General features: G+C 30.6%; 2 protein-coding genes across 2 annotated transcripts in view; both read right to left on the reverse strand.

Moving 5' to 3' along the window:
* LOC141299402 (M-phase phosphoprotein 9) overlaps positions 1-10,260 on the reverse strand; it is a 27,676-nt gene extending 17,416 nt beyond the window's left edge. The window contains exons 1-7 of the mRNA XM_073829761.1: positions 9,814-10,260; positions 7,982-8,129; positions 7,584-7,656; positions 7,287-7,372; positions 5,009-5,119; positions 4,521-4,936; positions 1,740-1,889 (exon numbers count right to left, since the gene is read on the reverse strand). Coding sequence (XP_073685862.1) covers positions 1,740-1,889; positions 4,521-4,936; positions 5,009-5,119; positions 7,287-7,372; positions 7,584-7,656; positions 7,982-8,129; positions 9,814-10,070 — 1,241 coding nt within the window. The 5' untranslated portion in view covers positions 10,071-10,260. The remainder of the gene's footprint in view (positions 1-1,739; positions 1,890-4,520; positions 4,937-5,008; positions 5,120-7,286; positions 7,373-7,583; positions 7,657-7,981; positions 8,130-9,813) is intronic.
* LOC141299854 (uncharacterized) overlaps positions 10,183-10,909 on the reverse strand; it is a gene marked incomplete at its 5' end in the record, with an annotated part of 2,204 nt that continues 1,477 nt past the window's right edge. The window contains one exon of the mRNA XM_073830222.1: positions 10,183-10,263. Within this exon, the coding sequence (XP_073686323.1) occupies positions 10,183-10,263 (81 nt within the window). The remainder of the gene's footprint in view (positions 10,264-10,909) is intronic.

Below are 10,909 nucleotides of genomic sequence, written 5' to 3' on the forward strand. Positions count from 1 at the left end.
TACATCTTGGATGCCCTGGGGGTAAGCAGATAAACATCAAATTTCATTTTTGGGTGAACTATCCCTTTAACAAAATGTACTATTCATTAACCAGAATAGAAATATTCATGATTAATCAAAAACATCACAATAATCCACAAGTAATCCACACCACTCCAGTCCATCAATTAACATCTTGTAAAGCCAAAAGCTTACATTTGTAAGAAACAAATGCATCAGTTAGGCATTTTTAACTTCAATCTATTGAATCCATAATCCATAATATTGCTTTTTCCAGTTAAAAAGTAGTGTGGTCTGAATCAGGAGAGAAATATACACAGTTCAATCTAGGGCTGCTCGATTATGGCAAAAATCATAATCACAATTATTTTATCAATATTGTAATCACTCATTATTTAACACGATTATGACTGGGTCAAAAACATTACATTGGTGATTAATTTAAAGATAGCAATACATCAGAAATAACAGATACAAAAAAAAAAAAAAAAAAAAAAAGTGCTTTTTAAAAAATAAATAAATAAATACTGAATACTTTTATGCAAGTCTAAAGTAGTCTAAAAGCCTACAACAGAAATTGAATGTAATTATTTGAATGTAAAATAAAACAGCATAGTCTTCACTGTAAGAATTAAACATGCTTTGTTTCTTATTAAAACTACAAAAGTCCTTCATTTAAGAGCAGTGAGTGATTTTTCTCTTTGTATCTTTACGTTTTATTAATATTAAGCACAGAGAAGGCAGAAGGAATATTATTTGTTGCCGCTTTAAGAGCCACACGGATCCAATATACTGTTACACTCATTTAAGACAGACAAGGGTTAAGACAGACAATAACTGACAAGGGTTTATATGAATAATCACCAAGCGCCTCATTTTGAAATATTTTTGCGTGAATTTGACCGTTTATGTGCGCACTTAAGTTAAAAGATAACTTTACATGTCCGTGTTCTGCTCCGTCTCTGAGCGCATACACAGAACAGTGCAAGTTCTCCTTCCTGCTTTTTAAAACACAACATCAAAGAAACATTAATAAATCAAGCAAGTCCCGTTTTATGAAAGTCATGTTACATGATTTCGCTGATTTTTATTTGAAATTAGTCTTTTTTGGAGGAGCGAACGTGCTCCACTGGAAAGAGGGCGGAATGGGCCGCAATAATCGTTTCATCTCGATTACTGTATTTCATGATCGTTTGAAGCCGAAATCGAAACTGAATTTCGATTAATTGCACAGCCTTAGTTCAAGCACTGTTTACAAGTCAAAACAGTCCTAAACAATTATGTTGATGGATTTTATTATGAAAGGACAACAAGAGATTGACTTTTTCGCTAGAGGAAGCGTTTTTATGAATTATGTGGATTTTGGCCACAAAAAAAACTTAACATTTAAAACGTCTTAATGATAGATTTGTTTCTCACAAACACACAGCTTTTCACTTCACAAGATGTTAACTGATGGACTGGAGTGGTGTGGATTACGTGTGGATTATTGTGATGTTTTTATCAGATGTTTGGACTCTCATTCTGATGGCACCCATTCACTGCAGAGGATCCACTGGTGAACAAGTGCTGTAATGATAAATTTCTCCAAATCTGTTCTGATGAAGAATCCATCTATATCTTGGATGGCCTGAGGGTTTCAGCAAATTTTTGCTGAACTATTCCTTTACCTGCGATTTATTGTGACACAATATACCATATTATAACAGTATTAATTCATCCTATGTATTGTTTCTCACCTCTCAAGCAAGATCTGGTTGCTTTTCTCCATGTCAAGAGGCAAATTCACCAGATCCAGTTTCTCCTTCAGGGTACTGATCTCAGCCTCGTAGTATGCTCTCAGGTCGGCTATGTGACGGGCATGTTTCTCTCTCAGGTTTTGTCTCAATCTAACAAGATTAGACAAACCAGAAGTTAGCATGGCAGCACTAGAACATCAGATGGTGGATATATCAAATAGCACTGGATAGGTTCAGTAAAATACTCAAATATGGTCCACCAGCATCTTCAGCAACACTACAGTTCAAAAGTCTGAGGTCGGTAAGATTTTTAATTCGAAAAAAGTTTCTTCTGCTCACCAAGGCTGCATTTATTTAATAAAAAAAGTACTGTAATATTATAAAAAATGATCACAATTTAAAATAACTGTAACCTAAATTTAATATATTTTAAAACGTAATTTATTCCTATGTTTTACTATCACTTTTAATCAGTTTTATGCATCCCTGACGATTTGTTTTGCAGTAATTTCTCAATAAATAAATATCATTGATATTTCAATGTTTTATCATAGCCTTTTTCCAAAAAGAAAACTGTCAAATGAATAATTTTTTAAAATAAGTACAGAATTATTGTTAATAATAATGTATTAAAATAATTTATTTATTAATAAAAACATATATACACACAAAATTGTGTAAATAATAATAATAATAATATATTGTATATGTGTGTGTAAACGCAACTTATACATTTTAAATTAATAATAAAATATTTAATAATAATATTTCTATATTACTTAGTATATTAATATTAGATAGTATTTAATTAGCATTAGTATTAATTATCTCTGCATTGATACAAAATAAAAAAAATAAAAATGTCAAATAAAAATAATTGTATTAATATTACTAAAGTACAGAACTATTGCTAAAAATAAATTAGGTATTAAAATAATTTATTAATAAGAATATATACACCTAATTTTATTAATATTAATAATATATTGCATATGTGTGTAAACTCAATTTATAAATATTAAATTAATTAATAAATTAAAAAATTTAATAATAATATTTCTATATTACTTAATATATTAATATTAGACAATATTAAATTATCATTATGGTATTAAATATAAGTATTAATTATATTAATCTAATCTGCATTGACGCAAAAGATAAAATAATCAAAAAATGTCAAAATAAAAATAATCATATTAATATTAATAAAGTACAGAACTATTGATAAAAAAAATGCATAAACTTATTAATAAGAACATATATACACACTTTTAACTTTACTAATAATAATAAATTGTATGTGTGTGTGTAAACTTAATTTATATTGTGGTATTAAATATAAGTATTAATTATCTCAAACTAATCCGCATTGATGAAAAAGAGAAAATTTCAAATAAAAATAAAATTGTATTAATATTAATAAAGTACAGAACTATTGCTAAAAAGGAATAACATAAAGTAATTTATTAATAAGAATATATACACACTTTTAATTGTATTAATATTAATAATATATTGTATGTGTGTGTGTAAACTTAATTTATAAATATTAAATTATTAATTAAATGAAAACTTAATAATAATATTTCTGTATTACTTAATATATTAATATTAGACAGTAATAAATTATGGTATTAAATATAAGTATTAATTATCTCAAACTAATCTGCATTGATGCAAAAGAAAAAAGAACATTTCAAATAAAAATAATTCTTTTAATATTAATAAAGTACAGAACTATTGCTAAAAAGGAATAACATATTAAAGTAATCTATTAATAAGAATATATACACACTTAATTGTATTAACATTAATAATATATTGCATATGTGTGTGTAAACTCAATATATAAATATTAAATTAATAGTTAAAATAATATTTTATATTACTTAATATATTAATATTAGACAGTATTAAATTAGCATTATGGTATTAAATATAAGTATTAATTATCTCAAACTAATCCGCATTGATGCAAAATAAAAAAAGAATATTTCAAATAAAACTAATTATATTAATATTAATAAAGTACAGAACTATTGCTAAAAAGGAATAACATATTAAAGCAATTTATTAATAAGAATATATACACACTTTTAATTGTATTAATAATATATTGTATGTGTGTGTGTAAACTTAATTTATAAATATTAAATTATTAATTAAATGAAAACTTAATAATATTTCTGTATTACTTAATATATTAATATTAGACAGTAATAAATTATGGTATTAAATATAAGTATTAATTATCTCAAACTAATCTGCATTGATGCAAAAGAAAAAAAGAACATTTCAAATAAAAATAATTCTATTAATATTAATAAAGTACAGAACTATTGCTAAAAAGGAATAACATATTAAAGCAATTTATTAATAAGAATATATACACACTTTTAATTGTATTAATATTAATAATATATTGCATACGCGTGTGTGTAAACTCAACATATAAATATTAAATTAATAGTATTTTATATTACTTAATATATTAATATTAGACAGTATGAAATTAGCATTATAGTATTAAATATAAGTATTAATTATCTCAAACTAATCTGCATTGATTCAAAAGAAAAAAAGACTATATAAATAAACATAATTGTATTAATATTAATTTCTTATTCATATTCAAAAAAGGGGGGAAGGAAAAAACAATAACCATTTTTTTCGATTGTTATGCATTTTGTGACCAAGCTCGTCAAAATGATTTTTGACTTTAATCTGTAGTAAATGTCATTTCGTGAACTTTTTTAGGGGTATTTTCACATCTCTTACAGCGAGAGAACAACCGGGTCCTGCAGCGAGGTCGTCCGCTCCAGTTTCCCACTGTCTGTCTCTGTGCTGCTTCTGTTGGTCCTGTACATCTCCTGAGCAGACGCTCCTCTGGGCTGTACGGTGACCGTGGCAGTGTGGCTGCCCTCATCCTCACTGTTGGCCTGGTTTGCTCTCAGCGCCGAAGGGGAGGGAGACGTCCGATCGGGCGCCTGCTGTGCAGACAGACTGCTGGCGTTGGACATGCAGTCGGTGTCACTGTGGCTGCGCAGGGCCATGGAGTCGGGACTGACGGGCACTCCACTGCTGCCGGGACAGGTCCGCACATGCGCAGACGGACTGCTGAAGTGGGACGGCGATGTGAAGCCTGACGTGCGATCCGAGTGCCTCACGTGCACCGTGGAGTCCAGAGTCAACACCTGGGTGAGGGAGCAACAGGTGAGATGGTTTGCTCCTTAATTAATTCTTGTGTTAATTGGCTCTGTTCTGACCTGAGGAGACGAGGTGGATGAGTTGATTAAGGAGTCCCATTCGTGGCCTTTGGGATCTGCTCTCTTGCTCTGGTAAATCTCCCGCAGAGACAGGCGGTTCTCATCTGGAGTCTGTGTGTGTGTGACAAAACAACAACTTGTTCATTCGTTTTTAATTAAAGGAGAAGTTCACTTTCAGAACCAAAATTTAGTCAGTCGTCAAGAAATAATGTTTTTTGAAGATAACATTTCAGGATTTCTCTCCATATAGTGGACTTCTATGGTACCCCTGAGTTTGAAGTTTCAAAATGCAGTTTAAATGCAGCTTCAAAGGGCTCTAAATGATCCCAGCCGAAGAAGAAGGGTCGAAACAATTGGTTCATTTCTCCAAATTTATTTTTTTTTACAATTTATATATTTTTAATAGGGCTGTGCAATTAATCAAAATTCAGTTTCGATTTCAAACAATCATGAAAATACAGTTATTGAGATGAAATGATTATTCCGCCCCCCTATGCGCTTTCGCTCCTCCATAAAAGGCTAATTTCACATGCAAATCAGCAAAATCATGTAACGTGACTTTCATAAAATGAGACGTGCTTGATTTATTAATGTTTCTTTGATGTTGTGTTTTAAAAAGCGAGAAAGAGAACTTGTGCTGAACACGGACAAAGTTATCTTTTAGCTCAAGGTGCTGCCTAAACGGTCAAATACATGCAAAAATATTTCAAAATAAGGCGCTTGGTGATTATTCATGTAAACCCTTGTCAGTTATGTCTTAAATGATCATAAACAGTTGAGAATGAAAACACGTGTGTAACAGTATATTGGATCCGTGTGACTCCAATAAGCGGCTGAATGTTAATAAAATGTAAAAATACAAAGAAAAAAAAAAATCACTCACTGCTCTTGAATGAAGGACTTTTGTAGTTTTAATTAGAAATAAAGCATGTTTAACTATTACAGTGAAGACGCTGTTTTATTTTACATTCAATTTCCGTAGTAGGCTGTTAAGACTACTGTAGACTTGCATGAAAGTATTCAATATTTTTATTTATTCCATGGAATGTCTGGATACTGTCTGGATAAAATAACCGTCTTTTTTATCCATTCAGTCAAATTTTGCGCTGAAAATATCAATCCTAGTTTTAATTTGTCTATAACTTCGCAAATGACCATGAAATAAGCGGTATATTCAATGGCTTGCCGTGCGTTAAAGGATTTAAAATGCACTTCGCGGAGGCAACCATTATTAGTTATTAGCCTCCACGTCGTGCATTTCAAATCCTTTAACGCACGGCAAACCGTTGATTATCCCTTACATATATATTATCTTTTTTTCTGTTGTATTGTTATATTTAAATTAATCACTAATATAAAGTTTTGGACCCAGTCATAATCGTATTAAATAATCGTGATTACAATTTTGACCAAAATAATCGTAATTATGATTTTTGCCATAATCGAGCAGTCCTACTTTTCAACCTTAAACGCTCGTCTTGTCTAGCTCTGCGTGAACTCTGTGTATTCCGGTTCATGACAGTTTGGGTATGTCGAAAAACTCCCATCTCATTTTCTTCTCCAACTTCAAAATAGTCCTACATCGCTGCAGAAGTACCAACACAGTGTTTATGTGCAAATGAATGAATGTGCAAAGAAGATCAAACACCCTTCACAAAAAAAGTAAAACAGCGATGTAGGACGATTCCTCAAAAAAATATCCTTACTGAAGCAAGAAAGAACATGAACATCTTGGATGACAGGGGGTAAGTAAATTCTATGTAAAGTTTTGTTCTTAAAGTGAACTTCTCCTTTAACCCTATAAAGTCTGCTGTATCATACTTGCTATATGTGACCCTGGACCACAAAACCAGTCTTAAGTCGCTGGGGTATAGCAATAGCCAAAAATACATTGCATGGGTCAAAATTTTAGATTTTTCTTTTATGCCAAAAATCATTAAGAAATTAAGTAAAGTTCATGTTCCATGAAGATTTTTTGTAAAACTCCTACTGTAAACATATCAAAATGTAATTTTTGATTTGTAATATTCATTGTTAAGAACCTAATTTGGACAACTTTAAAGGTGATTTTCTCAGTCTTTTAGATTTTTTTGCATCCTCAGATTTCTGATTTCAAATAGATGTATCTCGGCCAAATATTGTCCTATCCTAACAAACCATACATCAATAGAAAGCTTATTTATTGAGCTTTTTTAAGGCCTTTAAATGATCAACAACTTTTGTAACACCGCTATATTTTAGTTAGTTTCTCCCAGAGAGTAAGTGAATCAAATTTTACCTGCATTAGGACGAAGGAAGCACTTTCAAAGTTGTCAGGTAGAGGGCGGTATAACTCACTCTCATCCAGTTTCCAGTAAGACAGGCCTGGAAAAACAAAGGGAATGAGAATATGTGACTTGCAATTCACAATATTCACAAACTACTTCTAAAGCCCTTATTCAAAACCTCTTTAAATGTAAGATTACGCATTACAATGCCCCCCCCCCCCAAAAAAAAAATCACACAATGACCATTGCAGTCCTCATGTGTGTTGTTAGACAGACAGCAGAGCTTGATTCTTAGTGAAATGTGTTACCTGAGGCCTCAGACACCAGACTGTCACTTCTCTTTAGAGGCAATGGGTTTGTGGAGGCTGTGCTGCATCCACGCTGAGGAAAAAAAGCCAGAAAACTGATGCTTGTTATACTCAGAAAGCAATTTTAAAATAAATGCACACAGAGGCCTCTAGGAATGTTTAAAGTGAAAAGCTGAATAGTAATGCTTCATCATGTGTCTGAAACAGCAAAAGATGCACAATTCATACAGGTTAAATTTTACCAATTATAAATCTGAAATTTTACTGTAGAAAAGATGGAATTTAGTTTGAAAAAGAATCTACTACTGGTAAGAACGAAGCGTTGTTGTTATTATATATAAAGATGCCTGCTGTTCATTCTAACAAAAAAAAATCATTCAATATTAATATGTGCTTACATCAGGTAAGTGATCTGTGTGCTCCTTAGGAGATCCTGCTCCTGCTGTGCTCCTGTCCCGCTCCTCCACACGTGACGTCCGGTTCGGTGTCGTTCGGCTCTTTCTCTGTCTGTGTTTTTTCCTTTGGGCCCAGGAGGTCAGGGGTTGACTATACAACATATAACAACACAAAAATATATACACTACCTGTCAAAAGTTTTTGAACAGTAAGGGTTTTAATGTTTTATAAATTAGTCTCTTCTCCTCACCAAGCCTGCATTTATTTGATCCAAAGTACAGCAAAAAAAATATTTTTACCTTTTAAAATTACTTTTCTATTTGAATATATTTTAAAATGTTATTTATTCTTGTGATTTCAAAGCTGAATTTTTAGCATCATATATATATAGTAGTCAACATTTGAAGTGGACCAAAAATTTGTATTACATATATATTTTTTAGTTTTTGTTTTTACAAATATTATTAAATAGTTATTATTTATTATTATTATTTTAATTATAATAATATTTATTCTTTTTTATTTCAGTTTTAGTTTTTTTTAGTTTGTAATTTTAGTACTTTGACTTAAATTTATTTCAGCTAGTTGCCAAGGCAAAAAAAATTCTTAATATTTTAAATTGGCTTAATTTTATATTTTCAATTTAATTTTAATTAGAGTTTATGTTATAGTAATGTTATGTACTTAGTTATGTGCTTAGTTTGCTATTTTTATTTTGTTTATTTATAATTATTATTATTCTAATACGTTATTTTTTATTTTTGTACTTTAATTTTAGCTAGTTGCAACATTTGCAATTTTTGTTAAGTCTTTAGTTTTTTATATTTAAAATTATTTTACCATTTTTTTAAATAGTTTTAGCTAATGATAATAACATTGTTCACAGCTATAAAGATTATATATTATGCATTTGAATATCAAAGTGAAAAGTTTAATCACATTTGATAGAATAGATTTCTCAAGATGTTTAAAACATTTTAATCTAAAGGATCATGCTAAAATCCTTGAAATCAGACAAATATACACTACCAGTCAAAAGTTTTTGATGTTTTTCTAAAGAAGTCACTTCTAGCAATCCTGCATTTACAGCGTAGTACAGCAACATTTTGAAATATTATTACTAATGAAAATAACTTTTTCAATTTGAACATATTTTAAAATGTAATTTATTACTGTGATTTTTTTAAAGCTTTCATTTTTAGCATCATTACTCCAGTCACATGATCCTTCAGAAATCTTTCTAATATTCTGATTTGTTGCTCAAAACACATTTATTATTATTAATATGTTGAAAACAGGTGGGTAGAATTTTTCTAGGTTTCTTTAATGAATAGAAAGTTCAGAAGAACAGCATTTATCTAAAATAGAAATCTTTTCCAACATTTTAAATGTCTTTATCATAACTTTTGATCAGTTTAATTCATCCTTGATAAATAAAAATATTCATTTATATAATTTATTTTCAAAAAAATATATATATATTCTGACTATAAAAAAAAATGTTTCTTGAACAGCAAATCAGCATATTAGAATGATTTCTAAAGGATCATGTGACACTGAAGACAGGAGTAATGATGCTGAAAATGTTAGCTTTGATCACAGGAATAAATTACATTTTAAAATATATTCAAATAAAAAGCAGATATTTAAAATAGTAAAAATATTTCACAATATTACTACTTTTTCTGTATTTTGCATAAAATAAATGCAGGCTTGGTGAGCAGAAGAGAATTCTTTGAAAAACATTTAAAAACTTTCGACTGGTAGTGTACATTTCATTTTTGGTCAAAATTCCAATACATTCAGTTTTGATGCCTAACCATTGTAACTCTACCTTATTACTCTTTGTTTATCAGTCAACGCATCCATTGCAACTCTTTCAGTCATCTGGAGCTTGTCATTGACTCTGCTCAGCGGGTTCTGGCCCAGAGGGCTTGTGTCAGGTATAGGTGACGGCGTAAGACTCGCGTCATGCTGGTTCGGGGACCACAGCGCCTCGTCTCTCCCCTCTGTGGAACTGGGTCGCCCTGTTTCTAACCCATGCTCCCTGGTGGAAAGAGTCCCATATCCACTGCTCAGCACTGTAACCATGCCCTCCTCCGAGCTCTCCTGAGGGTGAACGGTGAGCTGAGGGGCGTGAGCTGAGGCTGGAGCCGACAACGTGAAGGTGTTCTCCACCGGGTCCTCTAGAGACTTGGGGTTCTTACTGGCTCCAGAGAGTGAGTCTGTGTGCTGATTTGGCGTTCTGTAACTGCACTAATGCCTTAATTTCATCCTGTATGAGCTGGAAGAAAACACGCAAGAACATCAAGACAACAACATCTTATTAACTAAATTAGTTTTGGATATTATTAATTTCTCTCACATACACAAATGCAATTTGCAAGCATTAAGTCAATATACTGCAAGTGCAGTTAACATGCTGTCTTGCATCACTGTAGCAGTAATGAACCTCAATATTTGTTTAAAATTTATGCTTTTCTTTAAATATATGTATATAAACTGGATCTTTCACAGTTATTTTAGCTCATTTGTAATTAAACTGCTCAGAAAGACTTCTGAAGGCAGCAATGCATAAGGTCTAGAAGAATTGAGAGATTAATTGGAATATAAATCAAAAATCTGATGTAAACCTATAAAACTGAATAAAAATTCAAAAGCAATATATATCAGCAATAAAATCAAATAAAACAAAACACACTTAGGTTTAATTCCTAATTAACCAATTAAATCAGTCACCTGAATATCAAGTTTGTGTAACCAGAAGCATGTGATTCACTTAATACCATAGTGTACTCTACCAGTCAAAAGTTTTTGAACAGTAAGATATATATATATATATATATATATATATATATATATATATATATATATATATATATATTATATATATTTTTTTTTTTTTTTTTCTTTTTAAAGAAGTCTCTTCT

Source organism: Garra rufa, chromosome 23, assembly GCF_049309525.1.
Source record: "Garra rufa chromosome 23, GarRuf1.0, whole genome shotgun sequence".
NCBI classification, from domain to species: Eukaryota; Metazoa; Chordata; class Actinopteri; order Cypriniformes; family Cyprinidae; genus Garra; species Garra rufa.